This window comes from Aquarana catesbeiana, linkage group LG07 (genome assembly GCF_042186555.1).
Source record: "Aquarana catesbeiana isolate 2022-GZ linkage group LG07, ASM4218655v1, whole genome shotgun sequence".
NCBI classification, from domain to species: domain Eukaryota; kingdom Metazoa; phylum Chordata; class Amphibia; order Anura; family Ranidae; genus Aquarana; species Aquarana catesbeiana.
Window position 1 is genome coordinate 40,191,130 of NC_133330.1, and position 21,686 is coordinate 40,212,815.

Below are 21,686 nucleotides of genomic sequence, written 5' to 3' on the forward strand. Positions count from 1 at the left end.
GGAGGCAGGGATCCCTATTTACATCATTACTGCAAGCCAATCACAGTGAGTGCATGATCCCGAGCCCCACTTACTGGTCTCCAGCATCAGAGGCAATTTGAAAGGACAGCGGCAAAGGGTTATATTAGAAAGTGATTAACACTTTAAAGAAAATACCACCTAAAGAAAGCCTTCTTTGAACCCCCCCAAAAAGTGTCGCTTCTGTATCATAAATACTTACAAAGCTATTAGTTCGAAAATCATCCTTTAGCTAAAATGGCTGGATGGAGCGCAACTGGTTAAATTGCCAGAAAACATCTGTGCCTAAAGCGGAAAACAAAAACTTTCCTTTTTAATTTGGTGTTTTAAAACGGTGTTCTGGTTTTTCTTTACATCAGAGTTCATTCAAGGCTGCTTCTGATTTTTTTTTTTTTTTGTTAAGCGTTTTGCTGACTGTACACGGTTGAAAGGACGTTGTTGTTTCTTGCAGAGCCGACCTCTTTGAAGACGATGCTATTAAACAGTTGCTGAAGTACAAAACCTGGTGGGAGGAGATACAGCATAGAACCGCAAACGTTTCCCCAGAAAGCGAGGACAAAGGAGGTAAGATAGTCAGGGGAACGTGTTGGTGCAGCAGTGCAAAGGAGGAGCAGAAATGTATTTAAGCAGACGGGTTTCCTATAACATATTTAAAGGGTAAGTAACTAACTCCAAATATTCTGGTCACCGCTCCTAGCCCTGCTACATGTAGCAAACTTAATTTCCAGCGCTGCCAGTATAGCACCGTATTGTGCAATACACACCCTCGGAGTGAGCATCCATCATAATGCTTGCAATGGCAAGCGCTCATTGGTCAGCACAGGTACATGACCATGCTGACCAATGAGAAGCACATCTGAGGCTTCTTTTGGGAAGGTGTTCCATACGTAAGCGGCAATTCTCATTAGTCAGCTTGGTCACATGATCACACACATAACATTGCAAGCATTCTGGTGGATACTGATTAATTCTGATGGGTGCTGTGTATTGGGGAATATGGACTGCTACACTGGCAGCACACATCATCGTGAATGCTATTTGCAGAGAGGTCTGGAGGGGTGACCAGGATATTTGGAGTTAGTTCAACTTTTAATTTTTCGTGAAAAGGCGTATGTACTCTTTATTGAGGACCTGAGCTGTGAAAGATGTGGCCAAAAAGGGAAAGGACTAGTCCCTAGTATTTCCTGTGGTTTATCTGCAGCTGATCTTTTTCCCATTATTGGTTTAATATTCCTCTTTTTCTCTGTGTGTCGCAATCTGGGTAGCGACAAGACTTGCTTCCCAATGTCAGAACTGGTCTCCTGATGACCGGTGGTGGAAAATTCAAGAAGCAACAGGAAGGGTGGAGAAATCACAGATCCACAGAATGAAGGAAGCTGAAGCAAGGAGATTCTTCCATTGCAGGTCATCAGGTACAGCTTTCTCTCCAGCAAGGAGGACAATGAGGGGCACAAGCAGTGACATCACCAAATCGTTCCCCAAATCTCATGAAGCCATCTGTCCAAGGCAGCAGTGCTATAGATGATCTCTTGCTGCAGATATACGGCTATGGGGCTCAAGACACAGGACGATCTGGGCACAGGAAATGCACTGCTTTTTTACAGAAGGAATTCTACAAAAAAATTTGAATTTTCAGGGTGTTGCTTGGGCACAATTAACATTTTCTGGATGTTCCCTCTAACACAGTAAATCCTAATTTTTGGTTAAATTAGAAGTCCAGCCTAACCCTAAAATCACTACATCTTTAGACATCCACGATCTAACACTAACCTATATGCCCTGCAAAGAAGAAATCTGTATTCATACCTTTTCTGAAGCCGCTCTGGTCCCGTCCCACGCTGAGATGTCAACGGCAGCCTCGTTGTGTAGGCAGGTGCAGAGGAGGCAGCCGACAACGGAAGCCCCATAGTAAGTCTATGGGTGACGTCGCTTCCCATTAATTTCCCAGCCATTGTCGGCCGTTTCCTCCGCAGAGCTTTTGCCACTGGAGACTGGACCGGAGCCGCTTCAAAAAAGGTATGTATACTGATTTCTTCTTCCACCTCAGTTCACATCAGAATCTTTGGAGCCCTCCCTGCATATCAGAGCTCCCCCTTACAGTGGTTATAAAAAGACTACAAACTCCTGTTAAAATTAGACAAAGATAAATAATTTCAGAACTTTTTCCATCTTTAATGTGACCTATAAATTGTTGAAAAACAAACTGAAATCTTTTGGGGGTGGGTGGAGTAAAAATAAAAAAAACAAAATAATATGGTTGCATACGTGTGCACATTCTTAAACTAATACTTTGTTGAAGCACCTTTTGATTTTATTACAGCACTCAGTCTTTTTGGGTATGAGTCTATCAGCATGGCACATCTTGACTTGGCAATATTTGCCCACTTTCTGCAAAACACTCCAAATCTGTCAGATTGTGAGGGCATCTCCTGTGCACAGCCCTCCTCAGATCAACCCCCAGATTTTCAATCGGATTCAGGTCTGGGCTCTGGCTGGGCCATTCCTAAACTTTAATCTTCTTCTGGTGAAAGCCATTCCTTTGTTGATTTGGATGTATGCTTTGGGTCGTTGTCATGCTGAAAGATGAAGTTCCTCTTCATGTTCAGCATTCTAGCAGAAGCCTGAAGGTTTTGTGCCAAAATTGACTGGTATTTGGAACTATTCATAATTCCCTCTACCTTGACTGAGGCCCCTGTTCCAGCTGAAGAAAAACAGCCCCAAAGCATGATGCTGCAACCACCATGCTTCACTGTATGTGTGGTTATCTTTTGGTGATGTGCAGTGTTGTTTTTGCGCCAAACATATCTTTTGGAATTATGGCCAAAAAGTTCGACCTTGGTTTCATCAGACCATGACACACTTTCCCTTTTGGGAGACTTCATATGTGTTTTTGAAAAATTTAGCCGGGCTCAGATGTTTTTCTTTGTAAGAAAAGAATTCCATCTTGCCACTCCACCCCATAACCCAGACATAGACCCCCAGACAGGGGTGTGTAGACTTTTTATATCCACTGTATGTCAGGGTCCCAATCAGAGTCCCCCTTTGCATCATGGGCCCAATCAGAAGCAGAGACCGATTCATCTGGATTCTGAGTCTGTGCACTGCGTCTGAAGATGCACCACTGACCCATAGGTAAGCCATACTTAATGCGATTTTATTTCCTGAAACCATGGTTTGCAGGAAAGAAAATCCTTTGTTTCCTCCATCACTACAGTCATTGTTGATGGGGGAATCCCTATTTCAGTGCTATTGTGTTCTGCTGGTGAGGAGCCTTTCCTGCAGGCAGAAGACGAGGATTACTGCTGGCGGCTATAGCCACTAGCAGTAATCGCATACAAAACATCCGATAGGCTGCTTGTACTGAAGTCGATCGATGGATCGACTTCAGTACAACCAGCCTGCTCATACATACATAAATTGAATCTGGACCAGTCCCAGCTGAACTGGCCAAGATTCGATCCATCTACAGTATGGCCGGCTAGCTTTACCACTTGCTGGATAAAATCTTGCATAGGCTTGATGTGGCCCGTGGACTGTAGTTTGCAGACTCCTGCTCTAAGCCAATCCTCTGCTTTCACAGATGCTGATCAGGGACATGCTGACAGAAGGAGAAAGCAGTATGTTGACCTAATCCGTTTGTTGCTCTTCCTTCACTGTCCAATCACAGGTTAAGGTAAAGGAGGGGACAAGGCTATGTTGCTGAAATACAGTATAAAAAAGGGAGGTGACCAACTTGTCACTAACAAATGTTAGGACTAGCTGGAGAAAATTAAAATCATTTAGCAGATAATATATGGAATTCAGCCGAATATTTAGCTGTTAGCCTGAAGTTCAACTCTTATGTCAGGAATGGTAAATTTCAACATCGGGAGAGTATGGATGGAGCTGTGTACTCTGGAGGAGCGCTGACCTTTACATCACATCATTGTTTTTTAATGACGTTACAGGTCCTTAGGAAAGCCATGACTTTATATAATCATGGGTCGGCAGGTCATGAAAATCAAATGCGACTTATAATACCCAGAGTGAATTATTGTGTAAAGTATAAACTTCGCTGAGTTCTATCCAGGGATTCCTCCTAGGACGTTGTACAAATAAATTCCTGTAAAAGAAAGTCATATAAATAAGGTTTAGTAAAACCAGTTAATTGGAGCCAGTGATGTCATGTCTTCATCATTCCGATGTATCACCGAGGTCTTTTTATGCTTTTGGTGAGTAACTGCAAAATAGCACCATAATGAGAAAAAGTATGGCGGCTGCTGTTACTGAAGATGCTGGTTGCTTGGCTATTGCTGGTTTCTGATCTGATACATTGTCCTGAATCAAAGCAAGCAGGTCAGGAAAGTCAGACCGAAGCAAAAACATCTAAACTGCATACTTGCTTCAGGTCATTGGCTCAGAGAGAGTATTGAATCTGTTCAAGCAAAATGACAAAAACAAGAAAAAAGAGGGCGCACCGATCTAGTGCCTTACCGATATAAAAGTTTTATTAAAAATATGTAAAAGCAATGGTTCTACTCACAACGAGCGTAAATATAGGCTTTTCTTATCAGTCAAACTGCATCCCTTGGCACCTGCAGACAGGACCCGATGACGGGAGGTATCAGATGGCACCCCAGAAGGCTGAACGGCTGACGCGTTTCAGGGGCGCACCCCTTTCTTCAGAGCCTAGGCGGTCGACTTTTTTTTTTTCAGTGCCTGGTATGGAAGTGGTTAAGATGATGATCTTGAATTCAATTAAAATTAATGGGCTGAGATTGTGCCCAAGTGGGACCAAAGTAGTGCAGGAAGCATTTTCAAAGTCGGACCGACACGACATGTCATGTGACTTGTGCTCTGGAAGTCGGAGCACATATCGGACCAATGTGAACCGGCCCTAAGTGTCATTTCTGTCCGCTGCCTTGTTCCTCTGCTATCATCATGCGTCACTGACAAGTTTTCCTGACACCAAGAGAAAAAGGGTGACAGGAGACACCTCAAGCCTCAGCTCTGTTCCTGTGTGCTGTGTGAAGGGCGGGGGGTGTCCCTTCACTTCAATTAGCTCTCTGAACTCTCCTCACTGATGTAACTTCAGCCCTCCGCCTCTTCTATGAGCTGAGAGATCCTGTGTAAACTCACTTTGAATGGCTGTAGCGAAGAGATGACTGCAGATAAACAGGCACAACTTATGTAGGAGGATTTGTTTTATCTCTCTGTATCTCCTGAGGCCAGTCACTTTACTGGGTACTGTATATGAAAGGGTTTACAACCACTTTAACTATAAAAAGTCCCTGCTATTGCTCTCGGCCTCCCCTGAATTTCCAAATTCCTTTTCTTTGCTGCTGTGATCTGACTTCCTGTTAGAGGGTGGCTACGTTCATTCACCATTGTCCCATTGTATGTAAGAATGTAGCCACCCTCTCTTGCTCTTTTTCGAGATGGACTATGGAATTTATAATGTACTTAGAGCAGTGCAAATGACCACAGCTAACACGCACTGCTTGTGGAAGTGAGCAGGAAAAGGAGAGGTTTGGGAACTCACAGAGGATATTACAAGGAGACAGGAAGCATCCATTTAATGAAAAATTGATTACAGGGACATCAAGTAGTGGATGTGTATGGATTTATTTTTGGAGAATAAGGATATCATTTAGTGTCACTTTAATGTCCCTCACCCCAGCAGCATAATCCCCCCTTCTTTTTATGCTAAACCACAGAGTAATTAAATGTATGAAAATGTTTACCTTTTACTAATCCATAAACTCCGTACCCAGGGCTACTATCAAACACTAGATACTTGAACATTACACCATCACAGGGTGGTTCTGTGAGTGCATAAATAAAGTATGGGGAGCCACATCCTAATTAGTGGAAAATATGTGTGGAGGAAAGAAACATGGACTTTTTAGGCACCAAACCTTATAAAATAAAAAAAAATATTTTATTTAGGTACAAGAATTTGACAAACATTGGATAAAAGCATATTAAAACTGTCTATATAATTGTTAAGCTGCTATTGTGAGGGTATAACCCCAACCAATTCAATATATGCAATCGATAAACCAGCTATTAAACTGTAGACCTGTAACAATACCAAACAGCATTGGCATAGGTTAAAGCCGCTTCCGTAAGCTCACAATTTACAGAAGCTGCTTTAATGGTATTGTTACAGGTCTACAGCTGAAAGAGGAACTGCAGTCTGCTCCATATAATTTGTAATAAACATATCTTTGCCATTCTGAAGCTTCCCTCCAACCACTTTGCATATTATTTTATATATATATATATAATATATATATATATATATATATATATATATATATATATATATATATATTATTGTGATTCTGTACTTGCCAAATATGCTGCAGAAATCTCCTTCCACCGAGTCTGGCTGCATCCATTTTAACTGTGGGCAGCCGAAGCTGCTGCCTGTTCACTTCCTGGATTTACACAGACACAGAGGCACACCTCCAGCTCTGCAGCCCTGCAACTCTCATTGGCCCTCTTATGACTCACCACCCCCCCCTCCTTTCCTGGAAAACTCTCACAAGAGAGAGAGAGCTGTGCATGATGTCATAATTGGAAGGATCAAATTTAGAGCAAGATTAGAGCAGGTCTGCCATATACTGAGGCATAGACTATAGTCCTCAATATAATATTAAATCTGTTGAATATGTCTATAATCATACATTATTGTGTGCAAATAAATGTGTAATTTATACACTGTGCAAACATGCAGTGGAACTGATTATATATGTGAATAAATCAATAATATTTAATGGATAAATAATTATATAAGTGGTATATATTGTTATCACCAATCTAAAGTGCAATGTGTATGTGCAAAATCTACATATATAAACTATGACATCAAATATTCTCAAAATTAATGAATACAATTAAAATTTATCCTGCCACTCCGTGAAGAAGTCAACCAGACGAAAGGTAGGTTGAGTGAGACAGGAACGCTGATAAACATTGCATGGTGTATGGTCGTAGCCCGTGTTATGTGATATAACCTGGTATGTAACGATCATCTAATCTGAGCTGAGCGTGTCATCCTTAGTGCCAGGCGGGCACTTGGAATTTGTGAGTGGAAATCTTTGTTGCTTTTATTAATTGCCTGTTTGAACATATCATACTATGAGAAGCATTTTCCCTTCCTCCCCCTTCGCTTATCACACACTCCGTGGCAAGATGTGCCTGTGATTGAAACGACTCAGTGGAGCAGTGATTGGAGCTCATTGAAAAAGTCCTCAATCTTTAACAGCCAGTTGATATTGGTGAGAGACTCACAATTTTCTTTGAAGACTGTGGGGGTGATTTACTAAAGCCGTGCGGCATCAGTAGAGGCGCAACGCACATTTCCATATTTACGACGCGGTGCACACGGGAGAATGCAATCTGTGCGCCACTATGGACATGGCGCACGGCATCTCCAATTCAATATTATCAGAAGATGGAGGTGCAAATATTATGGGGGTGATGTGAGGAAGTTTGGTAACAATTGCCCAAAATAGAATGAAAAAGTAACTTTTTCAGAGAAAGCCTGCTGTGCCCACAAGTACGTTTAGGACTACGTGAGATCATTGTAAGCAGTGCGCATGAGCAAGCGGCTGTTGTGCTCATTCACATGAGTTTGTTCACTGTGCGGCCAAAATCTTAGTAAATTTTAAGCAATGTACATGCAATTGCATGGGTTGAACAGGTGCGCCTCTAATCTTGACACTTTTTTTACGCTGGTTCACCTTTATGTATTTTTTTTAAGGAGATGTGCACACAGGTCATGTTAGCATGTTACGTTGCCAACATGTGACATGGACCTTGTTTAAAATGATGTAAAAAGACTCTCACTCCTCTAGCTCCTCCTAGAAGGGCATTTAACTGAAACATAAGCACTGACCCAGATGGGACTTGAACCCACAATCTTCAGCTCTGGAGGCTGATGCCTTATCCATCAATGCATCTAATGCATATGATTTCCTTGGGCTAGCTTTTGCTTTTAAAGGGGAACTCCACACTCTTCTCCAATGCTCTTGTCTCTTCCCCTCTAATCCCTTGGATTTCCATGGGCTAGCTTTTGCTTTTAAAGGGAACTCCACACTCCACTCCATTCTCAAAAGGCTGTGAGCTGCCTTCACCAATCCAAACCACATCCTTTTTCAGAGTATACAACAGGGCCAGCTAGGAAAGGGGCAAGGCGCCCAACCCCCTCCTGAGCCATACAAGGCCACATGCACTCAACATAGCTGGCTGCCTTTGGGGCATGTTGGGCTCAGCCCAATACTAACCACAAAGCACATTGTACTCACTAGTTTTAAAGGAGCTTTCCACATTCCGTAAAGCCCCCTGTCTGCAGCCCCCCCCCCCCCATAACCCCAGCCCAATGTTGTGTGGAAGATGCCCTAGTCCCCCTGAATATGGGAACAAAGTGGTTGACTTTTGGGGTGCCCAAGCCCCTCCTGCCCCCAAGCATCCTCCCCCCTTTCATGGGCTGGCTTGCTGTGTGTTTGGCTAGGGGTTTGTTAATGCGTGTGTTGGGGGGGGGGGTGCACAATATTTTTTTTAATATGGGGTGGTATTTTTCACGTGGGGGTTCTCACTTTAAGCCATAACAGACCCAAATGGCCTTGTATGTATTGGGGGGGGGGGGGGGGGCAGGCTTTTTTGGGGGGGTTAAAATTTTGCAGCTGCAATGTAGATTTGTAACTTTTCTCTACAGCCGTACATCTTTGAAGCAGCATTTTGGATACATGCTACAGATGCACCACTTTACAGGCAGAGTGAGCCCCCCTCAAGTTACTAGCTTTTAAGCAATTTTGCATTTTTAAAGGCACTTCTTCTTGTTTCGTTTTTGGGGTTGTCCAAATTGGTGACATTGATATATGTCCCTCAGGGTGGGACCTGGGCCCCCATACCCATTTTAAGGCCAATTACTAGAATATAAGCCAGTCAAGTGGGGACTTGTAAAATTAACAAGTCAGTTCCCATAGACTGCAATGGTATTTGTTGTATAACTTTTGCCCATGTAAGGCTCTTTGTTTGTAGCATGCTGGATGATGTGCTTAATTTTGGACAGGGGGTGGCTTATTTTGTGCTAGCTGCATTTGGGTTGGTCTGGGCATGCTCAGGGACTTTGTTTTTGTTTTTTTTTGTTTTTTTTACTTTTTGTGTGGGAACAGCACTTGGCATTTTTCTGGGCATGCTCAGAGAGTGTGTTTTTTGGGTTAGTAATTTAACCACTTCAATACAGGGCACTTATTCACCTTCCTGCCTAGACCAATTTTCAGCTTTCAGCGCTGTCGCAGTTTGAATGACAATTACGCGGTCATACAACATTGTACCCAAACTAAATTTAATTCATTTTGTTCCCACAAATAGAGCTTTCTTTTGGTGGTATTTGATCACCTCTGCGGTTTTTATTTTTTGCTAAACAAATAAAAAAAGACCGAAAAATTTTGAAAAAAATAAAACTTTTGCTTTTGTTTCTGTTATAAAATTTTGTAAATAAGTAAGTTTTCTCTTTCAGTGATGGACACTGATAAGGCGGCACTGACAGGCACTGATAAGGTGGCACCGATGAGGTGGCACCAATGAGCAGGCACTGACGATGGGCACTGGTATGTGGCATTGATAGGCGGCACTGATGGGCACTCATGGGTGGCACTGGTGGGCACTGATGAGCACTGATAGGTGACACTGGGCACTGAAAGGCTGCTAAGATGGTTTCTTATGGGTGGCACTGATAGGCGGCACTGCTGGGCACTGATAGGAACTGATAGGTGGCACTGATGGGCACTGATACGAGGCACCGATAGGCATCACTGGTGGCAGTGGTAGGCATTGTTAGTGAGCACTGATTGGCAGCTGCCTGGGCATTGATTAGCAGCTGCCTGGGCACAGATTAGTGTTTCCCTGGGGGTCTAGGGGGGCATGGTGGTCCAGTGTGGATGGCCATCCTTGTGGTCCTGGGCGGCATGATGGTGGCCCTGGGCGGGATCCGAAGGGGGCTGTGCTGATAAACAATCAGCACAGACCCCCCCTGTCAGGAGAGCAGTCGAACGGCTCTCCTCTACTCACGTCTGTCAGACGCGAGTGAGGAAAAGCCGATCACCGGCTCTTCCTATGTACATCGTGATCAGCCGTGATTGGACACGGCTGATCACGTGGTAAAGAGTCTCCGTCAGAGACTCTTTACCTAGATCGGTGTTGCGGGGTGTCAGACTGACACCCTGCAACAACGATCGCCGCAATGTGCGCCCCCGGGGGTGCGCAGCGGCTTAATATCCTGAGGACGTCATATGACGCCCAGTCAGGATGTTGAAACCACGTTGCCACCGTCATTCTGCTATATGGCGGGCGGCAAGTGGTTAAGAACATCCTTAACAGGTGTACCCACTTTTGAAGTTCTGTGTCTACATTGGGTGGATTTGCATTTTGTGTGTTTCATGGACTGTCCATGTGTTTTCAATTGCCTCATAAGCACACAAACCTATGTTATATAAAGCTTGCAGATAGAATTCTTTACCTTGCCCTGAAAACAGGCAAGATTGCTTGATGGTGTGTTTGTGTGTATTACTGCATACCCATGACAGTTTTACTATCCAAAGTTAAAGTGGATGTAAACCCTCTCCTATACCCAGTGAAGTGAACAGCCTCAGATGATGCACAGAGATTAAACAAATCTCCCTACATAAGCTTTACATGTATATCTGCAGTCTTCAGTTTTATATATTCTTAAGAAAGTGCATGTCCTGTTAGAACTTTATCTTCCTGTTCCAGCAGGGGGAGGGGAGTCCTACCATACACTGTGAGACAGTTGATTGGAGGAAAGGCACACGCACCCTCTCCTCATAGGCAGAGACTTGCAGAGCTGTCCTGTGAACTGACCATCTTTCTGCTAATCTATTTATAACACCCACCCTGACACAAATTTCTGGCTGGTTTTCTGACAGTTGACAGAACTTGTCAGAAGTTATAATGCTGATTACAGAAGAACAGAGCAGGAGAAAGCCACGGGACTTAGGGCTTTGAAGAGAGATAAGTGAACACTGCAGATATATCTGCCCAGCTCAATTTTCATGAATCGGGTTTACATCCACTTTAAAACAACAAGAGCAAAAGACTTAATATATTGAAAAATGAAAAAATGACTGAAGTTCAGTTTTAATAGCTGGTTTATCGATTACATATATTGAAATGGTTGGGGTTATATTCTCACAATAGCAGCATAACAATTATATAGACAGTTTAAATATGTTTTTATCCAACGTTTGTCATATTCTTGTACTTAAATAAAATATATTTATTATATAAACCACATAGTAAGGAAATGCAAGTCACTCTAGTTGGAGCCTACACATGGCTGAGGGCTCTCCCTGTCCCTATGGGATAGTGCTGGGACAATCACTAGGAAATGGCTCTGCCATAAGCTTGCTCTTCCATACACCTTACATCTGTAAGCCTTCCCTGGCCCTGGCCATTGTTGCCTGACCAAACCTACTTGAGGAAAGAATTGATAGGTCTTGTTGACCTTTCCATTAAAGGCATAGTGACAGGTTCACTTAACAACCTGCCCCTTTACTGCCTATATTTACCTTTCCTATGTCCCATTGGACACACTCCTGGAGCAACCTGAAAAAGGGCTTCACCTCTGCTCAGTCATGGCCTATACAGAGCTAAAATTAATTTGACAAAATTAAAAAAGACATCATGCCTGGCTAATGGCCACTTAGCCAAGGGGACAGTGTCACATTCTCCCCATACATAGAAGTACTATGTGTTTTATATGAGAGCAAAGGGGAACTAGAGGTCAGCAGCAGAGGGTTGATGAGAGCATGCTAGCAGGGTAACCTATTACAGCAGGCATATGCAATTAGCGGACCTCCAGCTGTTGCAAAACTACAAGTCCCGTCATGCTTGTGGCTGTCAGGGAATTGTAGTTCTGCAACAGCTGGAGGTCTGCTAATTGCATATCCCTGTATTACAGCATAGCCAATATTTCAACAGATTTGATCTTGGTTCGCAGTGGTGCTCAAATGTTATGCATGCACAGTGTGTGCAACATTTTGTGAGCATATTGCATAAGCCAGGGCTAAATCATTTATACATCAGGGTATAGGCGTGAAAGAGGTGTCGTAGATGCTTTTAAAGGTGATGGTTTATAGATTTTTCTGGATTTATTTTTATTTTTATTATTATTATATTTTTTGATAATCTAGAATAAAGCATTGAATATTTCATACAAAGCTTTGTGATTCTTCTTAGTGACTGTTATTTTGTTTGGGGTCTGTCCCATAAGTATTTAGTATTTAGCTGTTGGTTTTCAGTCATAGAATTATCCCAAATTGGGGAATGAGCATGAATTACTAAACACCATTTTTCTTATCAAATTTGTAACCTGTTACTTTGCACTGACAAAGTACTAGATCACTTTAATTTCTAAGATCCCCTTCTCAGACAAGTGACCCCTGTTTGGAAGTGATACTTTCTTCCCCATGCCGTTATTTATTGGTGCCTCAACTGTCAGATGTTGCAGAAGCGCATTCCTTTTCCTAAGGTTGCACACCAGTTGCTCCTATGAGAAGTAGGTGCACCCCACCATCTATAACAGTCTGCAACCCATCTTTGCACCCCCTGTCCACAATTGACCTCTGCACTCCCCATCCACAACTCACCTCTGCACCCCTCTGTTTGCAGCTCACCTCTGCACCCCCATCCATAGCTCACCTCTGCACCCACGTCGACAACCATCCACATCTCACCTCTGCACCCCTTGTACACAGGGCACTGCTGCACCCCCTATCCATGGCGCACTACTTCCCCCTTGGCCTCAGTGCACTTCAGCGCACCTTAGCACCCCCTGTCTGCGGCACACCATTTCCCTCTTGTCCACGACGCACCTCAGCACCCCCTGTCCGTGGCGCATCTTGGCACCCCCTTCCTATGGCACACCTCTTCCCCCTTGTCCGCGGTGCACCTCTGCACCCCCTGTCCGTGGTGCACCACTTCCCCCTTGTCCGTGGTACACCTCTGCACCCCCTGTCCGCGGTGCTCCACTTCCCCCTTGTGCTCGACGCAATTCGATGTCCTCTGTCTGTGGCGAGCCTTAGCACCCCCTGTCCGCGGTACACCTCGGCACCCCCTGTCCGCGGTACACCTCGGCACCCTCTACCTGTTCCCAACTCGCAACTCACCTGTGGAACACGGCACCCCCCACACCCTTTCCCCTGTTTTACAGCTCACCTCTGGACATGGCAAACCCCTGTCCACAGCCCAACTCTGCACTTCTCTTCCACAGCTCCTTACCGTTGCACCCCTTCTCAGCTCTGACCTTGGCAAACCCACACCTTTGCATACCCACCCCCAACACCCTCCACTGCCTTGTTTACCTCTTCAAAAAGCATGAAGGCTTGTATTGATCCACACTTGCGCCTCCACCTCTCCTCATTGACCAGCAACGGCAGCGAGATCTTTTGGGTGGAGGTGTCGGATCTGGGCACCAGGAGCCAGGCTTCTGTGTTTTAATAAGAAACAGTAGATAGCGCTGAGCACAGGATCTGTGCTGGGTGTTGTGGAATGGAATTTTGCCATGTTTAAGCTGAAAATAAGCTCTGGGCATAACCATAAACACTGTACCACCAACAAAGGCCAATAGAGCCAGGATTATAGTTGTTAGAGGGGGTGGGGAGAACTGTATGCATGTCTCCTGCGGTGGATGGATGGAACTGTATATATGGGACCCTTGGTGACAGGCTGATCGATCTGTACAATTCACTGCTATGAAGGTGGGGAAAGTATATGTGGCTGTGCTAGAAAAGGAGGGTGTACAGTGCATCTGGAAAGTATTCACAGCACTTCACTTTTTCCAGTTAAAGCCTTTTTCCAAAATAATTTAAATTCATTATTTTCCTCAAAATTCTACAAACAATAACCCATAATGACAACGTGAAAGAAGTTATTTTGAAATCTTTGCAAATTTATTAAAAATAAAAAAACAAAAAAAATCACATGTACATAATAGGGCTGGGAGATTTTCTTAAAAAAAAAAAAAAAAAATCTTCGATTCGCTTAAAAAAAAACTCGATTCGAATCGTTTTTCTTTGCTTTGGAAACCGCTCAGGTCCTGAGGCGCTGCGGGCATTAGCTTTTAGGCGAGGCTGCAGCTTCTGCCTAGTCCACGGCGTCCGGCCTCGCGGACTAGGCCGAAGCCGCGGCCTCACCTAAAAACTCCTTGCCTGCAGCTCCTCAGGACCGGTGCGGTGTCGGCGCCGGTCCTGAGGCACTGCGGGCATGAGTTTTTAGGCAAGGCTGCGGCTTCGGCCTATTCCGGGGCGTCCGGCTGAAGCCGCGGACCAGGCCGAAGCCGCGGCCTCGCCTAAAAACTCATGCCCGCAGCGCCTCAGGACCGGCGCAGTGAAAAAAAAAAATCTAAAAAAATCGATTTGCTTAAATTTTGAATCGATTTGACCTCTCAACTCGATTCAAGATTTAAATCGATTTTTTTCCCCAGCCCTAGTACATAAGTATTCCCAGCATTTGCCATGACACTCCAAATTGAGCTCAGGTACATCCTGTTTTCACTGATCATCCTTGAGATGTTTCTACAACTTTGATTGGAGTCCACCTGTGGTAAATTCAGTTGATTGGACATGATTTGGAAAGGCACACACCTATCTATATAAGGTCCCACAGTTAACAGTGCATGTCAAAGCACAAACCAAGGAATTGTCTGTAAACCTCCAATACAGGATTGTATAGAGGCACAGATCTGGGGAAGGGTACAGAAAATTTTCTGCAGCATTGAAGGACCCATTGAGCACAGTGGCCTCCATTATCTGTAAATGGAATACGTTTGGAACCACCAGGACTCTTCCTAGAGCAGGCTACCCAGCCAAACTGAGCGATCGGGGGAGAAGGGCCGGAAGCCACTCAGTAAAAGGCACATGACAGCCCGCCTGGAGTTTGCCAAAAGGCACCTGAAGGACTCTCAAACCATGAGAAACAAAATTATCTGGTCTGATGAAACAAAAATTGAACTCTATGGTCTTAATGGCAAGTGTCATGTTTGGAGGAAACCAGGCACCGTTTTTCACCTGGCCAGTACCAAGTGAAGCACGGTGGTGGCAGCATCAAGCTGTGGATGTTTTTCAGTGGCAGGTACTGGGAGACTAATCAGGATCGAGGGAAAGATGAATGCAGTAATGTACAGAGACATCCTTGATGAAAACCTGCTCCAGAGCGCTCTGGACCTCAGACTGGGGCAAAGGTTCATCTTCCAACAGAACAACGACCCTAAGCACACAGCCAAGATAACAAAAGAGTGGCTACGGTACAACTCTATGAATGTCCTTGAGTGGCCCAGCCAGAGCCCAGACTTGAATCTGATTGAACATCTCTGGAGAGATCTGAAAATTGGCTGTGCACCGACGCTCCCCATCCAACCTGATGAAGCTTGAGAGGTCCTGCAAAGAAGAATGGGAGAAACTGCCCAAAAATAGGTGTGCCAAGCTTGTAGCGTCATACTCAAAAAGACTTGAGGCTGTAGTTGGTGCCAAAGGTGCTTCAACAAAGTATTGAGCAAAGGCTGTGAATACTTTATGTACATGTGATTTTAATTTTTTTAAAATTTTTAATAAATTTGCAAAGATTTCAAACAAACTTTTTTCACGTTGTCATTATGAGGTATTGTTTATAGAATTTTGAGGAAAATAATGAATTTAATTCATTTTGGAATAAGGCTGTAACATAATAAAATGTGGAAAAAGTGAAGTGCTGTGAATACTTTCCGGTATTTTCTGTATACAGTTTATGAGCACTGTAGGGGGTGAGAACTGCATATTGCAGATCAAAGCCTCCTTCTAACCTCATAAAGTGCAATTTTGTTTTTCTTTTGGGATAGCTTAGTGTTTTCCATCTTGTCGTTTTATGTTTGGTCTATAAATGGGCACCTGAGTAATTGTCAAAACTTACTGAGCCAAATTTTCAATGGCCAAAATTAAAATTTTCCCCTTTCCACCCTGCGCAGTCACGTTTACAGAGAAGGAGAAGGAGCAGCTGAGAAAATTCACCAACAAGTCCTATCTGCTGGATAAGAGAGCGGAGCAGCTGGCGTACCTAGGTCTGATCGATGTGCTTCTGGCATACTGCTATGAAACCCGTGTCACTGAAGGAGAGAGAAATGTAAGTGGATTTTTTTTTTCCCCTCTCTGCGTTCTGTCTGGAGGATTCCGCCGTAATAGTCCTGTATTATGGGGAGCAGCCGGCCTCTCTGACAGGCGAGGCGTGCAGACGGGGAATGAGCAATAATCTGACAGGTGAAAAATGAGTTTCTCTCTCTGAAAGGATCAGCTTCTACTCTGCTGTTAGAAGCGCTTCGCAGTAGATTAACCCGATAGTGAGCAGCCAACCGCCAGTCTTGCTGGCTCAGAACAGCTTTGAGAACTATAAGAGTACAGGACAGAAGTTTCAGGATGGCATTTGTGGTGCTCAAGCAGAATGGCGAAACCAATTAAAGACCCTATTTTGTGACCAAAACCAGTAAGAAAAGGCTTGTCCAATAGTCATGCGCAAACTCTAAAAAACGAATGTGGAGGAGTTAAGATATGATACAGTGCCTTGAAAAAAGTATTCATACCCCTTGAAATTTTCAACATTTTGTCATGTTACAAAAACGTAAATGTATTTTATTGGGATCTTATATGATAGACCAACACAAAGTGGCACATAATTGTGAAGTGGAAAGAAAATGCTAAATGCTTTTCAATTTCCTTTTGCAATATTTTGTAGAACCACCTTTCAGTGCAATTACAGCTGCAAGTCTTTTTGGGGATGTCTATTAGGGGTGCGCATCTTCACTGGTCTCACGATTCGATTCCGTGATGCATCGTGATTACCGACGAGTAGGTCCCAAAAGATTGCCTGGCTATGCAGGACAGTGCAGTGAGACATGCGCATCCGGCTGTGAAGCTGCAAGCTGTCACAGCCGGATGCCCACAGTAGTATTGCCAGCGCCGTGGACAGGCAGGAGAGAGAAGGGAGGGTTTGGGTGGCCACGTTGCTGGATTGTGGAACAGGTGAGTGTCTTTTCATTAAAAGTCAGAAGATACACTTTTTTTGTAGCTGCTGACTTTTACTAAACAAAAAAATGACTGGAACTCTGCTTTGAACTAAAAATAACCTCAGTCCCTTTAAAAAGTGCACTAATATGGTGCACTACAGGGTACAGACATTCACACACACTGCTGCTGGGAGGTCAGGAGGGATTACAATCCACAGCTGACAAACAGCCCTGTGAAGTTCCCTGTACTGTCTCTGTGCTGACCAGTGGCAGCTGGTGCTCAAAATTTTTGGGGGGACGCAAACAAACTGAAAAATACTGAACCTTCTCCACCAAATGCAGCCACTTGTGCCCGTGAAATGCAGCCACTTGTGCCTGTCAAATGCAGCCATCACTAACCCCCCCCCCCCCCCAACACAATGCACGGGCCGCCACTGGTGCTGACCGTTCCTTGGCATTCCTGTTTGCACCTTCCAGCACACTAGGAGTTAACAGTGGAATGTGCAAAGGGGAAGCCCAGGGAACTGTCAGCACGGAGCATGAGGTGTAAGTAGAGTACAAACACATTTATACTCTACTTACTGTTGTTAAAATTACTGTGTTTGAATAAATGCCGTGTTACAATTAATGAAGTGCCCCGCTGTATGTGCGTAAAAAAAATATGAAACGTCATACCGAATTTCACAGTACAATACATCCTGCTCATGTGACTGCCCTGCCCGCCCCGCCTCTCTCCTCTCACGACTCATGTCTCTCCTGACGTCAGCGGGGAATTCTCAGCCCCGCCCCGCGAAAGAGACAGGAGAGACAGAGGAGAGAGGCGGGCGGGCCTAGCAGGGCAGTCACATGAGCAGGGTGTATTGTACTGTGAAATTAGGTATGAAGTTCCATATTTTTTCAAAAAGCACATACAGCGGGGCACTTCATTGATTGTAATACGGCATTTATTAAAACACAGTAATTTTAACAATACACTCGGAGCGCTCTCCCGGGAGGGGCGGGGCAAGTCGGGATGATGTCACCAGTTAATCGATTTTCCGGTCGTATGCATCAATGCCACCCGAATCGCGATGCATCGATGCAACAATTAATTTCAGCACCCCTAATGTCTATACCAGCTTTGCACATCTAGAGAGTAACTATCAGACTTCTACGTACCTGACCGGTGAGTCCACTTGGGCAGAGGGTGGTCTCCCTTACGTGTCCGACTCGTGGCCCCTGGTAGAATAAACAGGAGGCACAGGAGTGCGGAATGGTATGAGATCCTGGCAGTAAGATCCAGATGCTGGAAGGTATGCAGTCCTTAAACAGCAGGTATGTAGGCTGGAACACCGGCAAACGGGTGCTGAGCTGGAGTAGAGCAGGCAGGTCAGGGTGCAGGCAGGGTTCGGCAACAGGTGGGCAGCAAGGTACAGAGGAGCAGGCAGAAGCGGAGTCAAACAGGCTAAGGTCAGGTGCAGGCAGAAATCAGGGGTATCCGAGTAGCAAGCCGGGTTTGTCAGGAGATCAGGAACACAGGTACGGGTAACAGGAGCAAGGCAGAGGTAGCTGATGATCAGGCAGCACCGAGTAGAGTGCTCAGCCATCCTAAATAGGCTGATTGACGCCAAACGCTGCACATGTGCCCGAACACCAGCGACCACAGGATCTTGCACATCAGCGTCCATCAAGGTAAGCTCTCTGACAGTGACATTTTTGCCCATTCTTCTTTGCAAAATGATTCAAGCTCTGTCAAATTAGATGGAGAGCATCTGTGTACAGCAATTTTCTAGTATTGCCACATATTCTCAATTGGATTTCGGTCTGGATTTTGACTGGGCCATTCTAACACATAAATATGCTTTGATCTAAACCATTCCATTGTAGCTCTGGCTGTATTTTTAGGGTCGTTGTCCTGCTATAAGGTGAACCTCCACTCCAGTCTCAAGTCATTCTTCTAAGATTTCCCTGTATTTGGCTCCATCCATCTTCCCATCAACTCTGACCAGCTTCCCTGTCCCTGCTGAAGAAAAGCATCCCCACAACATGATGGTACCACCACTATGTCTCTCAGCGGGGATGGTGTGTTCAGGGTGATGTGCAGTGTTAGTTTTCCACCACACATAGCATTTTACTTTTAGGCCAAAAAGTTCAATTTTGGTCTCATCTGACCAGAGCACCTTCTTCCACGTGTTTTCTGTGTCTCCCACATGGCTTTATTGCAAACAGGACTTCCTATGGCTTTCTTTCAACAATGGCTTTCTTCTTGCAACTCTTCCTTAAAGACCAGATTTGTGGAGTACACGACTAATAGTTGTCCCGTGGACAGATTCTCCCACCTGAGCTGTGGATCTCTGCAGCTCCTCCAGAGTTACCATGGGCCTCTTGGCTGCTTCTCTGATGAATGCTCTCCTTGCCCGGCCTGTCAGTTTAGGTGGACGGCCATGTCTTGGTAGGTTTGCAGTTGTGTCATACTCTTTTCATTTTCGGAAGATGGATTGAACAGTGCTCCGTGAGATGTTCAAAGCTTGGGATATTTTTATAACCTAACCCTGCTTTAAACTTTTCCACAGCTTTTTATCCCTGACCTGTCTGGCGTTCTCCTTGGCCTTCATGATGATGTTTAACTAAGGTTCTCTAACAAACCTCTGAGAGCTTCACAGAACAGCTGTATTTATACTGAGATTAAATTACACACAGGTGGACTCTATTTACTAATTAGGTGACTTCTGAAGGCAATTGGTTCCACTAGATTTTAGTTAGGGGTATCAGAGTAAAGGGGGCTGAATACAAATGCACTCCACACTTTTTTTAGATATTTATTTGTAATAAAATATTGAAAACCATTTATCATTTTCTTTCCATTTCACAATTATGTGCCACTTTGTGTTGGTCTATCACATAAAATACATTTACGTTATTTGGTTGTAACGTGACAAAATGTGGAAAATTTCAAGGGGTATGAATACTTTTTCAAGGCACTGTATGAAGACATGAACTGTAATCTATAAAAACATTTAAGGAGACCCTGTCACCAGACCATTCACTAAAACAACATTTTTCCCATAAGATTATATGTGCAATTAATGTATTTCCTTTCTCGTCCATTGAGGGACACAAAGTCTTATGCCCCGTACACACGGTCGGATTTTCCGATGGAAAATGTCCGATCGGAGCGTGTTTTCGGAAATTCCGACCGTGTGTGGGCTCCATCGGACATTTTCCATCGGATTTTCCGACACAAAGTTGGAGAGCAGGAGATAAAATTTTCCGACAACAAAATCCATTGTTGGAAATTCCGATCGTGTGTACACAAATCAGACTGACAAAGTGCCACGCATGCTCAGAATAATTAAAGAGATGAAAGCTATTGGCCACTGCCCCGTTTATAGTCCCGACGTACGTGTTTTACGTCACCGCGTTTAAAACGATCGGATTTTCCGACAACTTTGTGTGACCGTGTGTATGCAAGACAAGTTTGAGCCAACATCCGTCGGAAAAAATCCTAGGATTTTGTTGTCGGAATGTCCGAACAAAGTCCGACCGTGTGTACGGGGCATTAGACTGTCAGGTTATTCTTCTGGCTACAGGAAGATGGGACACTGGCAAACAAAAAAAAAATTGTGACCCAGCCCATGTTAACCCTTCCTACTCTCACTATGCCTCAGTTTTTTTTCAAGTGTTCTAGGAGGATTGACATAGTTTCTCTGCTCTGCAAAGAAAACTTTAACCTTTCTTGCTAGCTTTTCCCCCACCTTAGGACTGCCCCTCTAACTTGTTTTTCCCAATTTGGGATTAAGCCCTGATAGGGTGAAATGCATTGGAGGGAGTGGTCCTAGGGTACGGCATTCATTATTATGTCTGACAGTTTTCTGCAATAAATGTGGCGCTTGTGATTCATTCATTGTGTGACAGCCTTCCCTTCTATTTCTAACAAATTGCACAGGCTTGTCTCCAGGTACATGAATACTTTAGCACAGGGGTGTCAAACTCAATTTCATCACGAGCCCCATCAGCATTATGGTTGCCCTCAAAGGGACATTTTAATCTGTAAGACTAGGTGTCTAGAGCACCCCATCTCCTCCCTTACATCAGATGTCAAGCGCCCCCACCCTCCTTTACGTCACAGTGCACCCCCCTTACCATGTGCTGCTATCGGGAAGAAGCCGGGGGCGGAGCTGGCAAGCAGAAGGTGCAGGGTCTGGAGGAGGACCAAAAGATGGCTGGAGTCATCTGTTGGAGTTTGCTGAATACTGAGATGAGGGGAGGAAGAGACGAGGAGGTGCTGCGGCTGCACAGAGAGGTGCAGGATCTGTTGGAGGAGTTCTGACCTCTCTGCTGCCAACTGCTGAGGGGGGGGCAGAGACGAGCCTCTGGCTGCACAGAGAAGTGCAGGATCTGGCTGAGGAGTTCTGTCCTCCACTTGCTCTCGACTTTGAGACAGGGTGGGAGCGATGACCAGGGGGGTGCTGCAGCTGCAGGAGAGGTGCGAATGCTACATGAAATGGCTTGGCGAGCCAGATTCCGCCTGCAGACTTTGTTTAACACATGAGCTCTAGCAGAAACAGTGGATGCTGTGGTGGCTCTGTGGGATCAGTACTCTCTGATCTACATCTTTCCTCCCCTGAACCTCCTTCCTCATCTGCCA

The 21,686-nt window shown here is 44.7% G+C and overlaps 1 protein-coding gene across 1 annotated transcript in view; it reads left to right on the plus strand.

Annotated features, from left to right (window-relative positions):
* Positions 1 to 469: 469 nt before the first annotated feature.
* LOC141102963 (protein SHQ1 homolog) overlaps positions 470 to 21,686 on the plus strand; it is a gene marked incomplete at its 5' end in the record, with an annotated part of 135,807 nt that continues 114,590 nt past the window's right edge. The window contains 2 exon segments of the mRNA XM_073592030.1: positions 470 to 582; positions 16,028 to 16,182. Of these exon segments, the coding sequence (XP_073448131.1) occupies positions 470 to 582; positions 16,028 to 16,182 (268 nt within the window).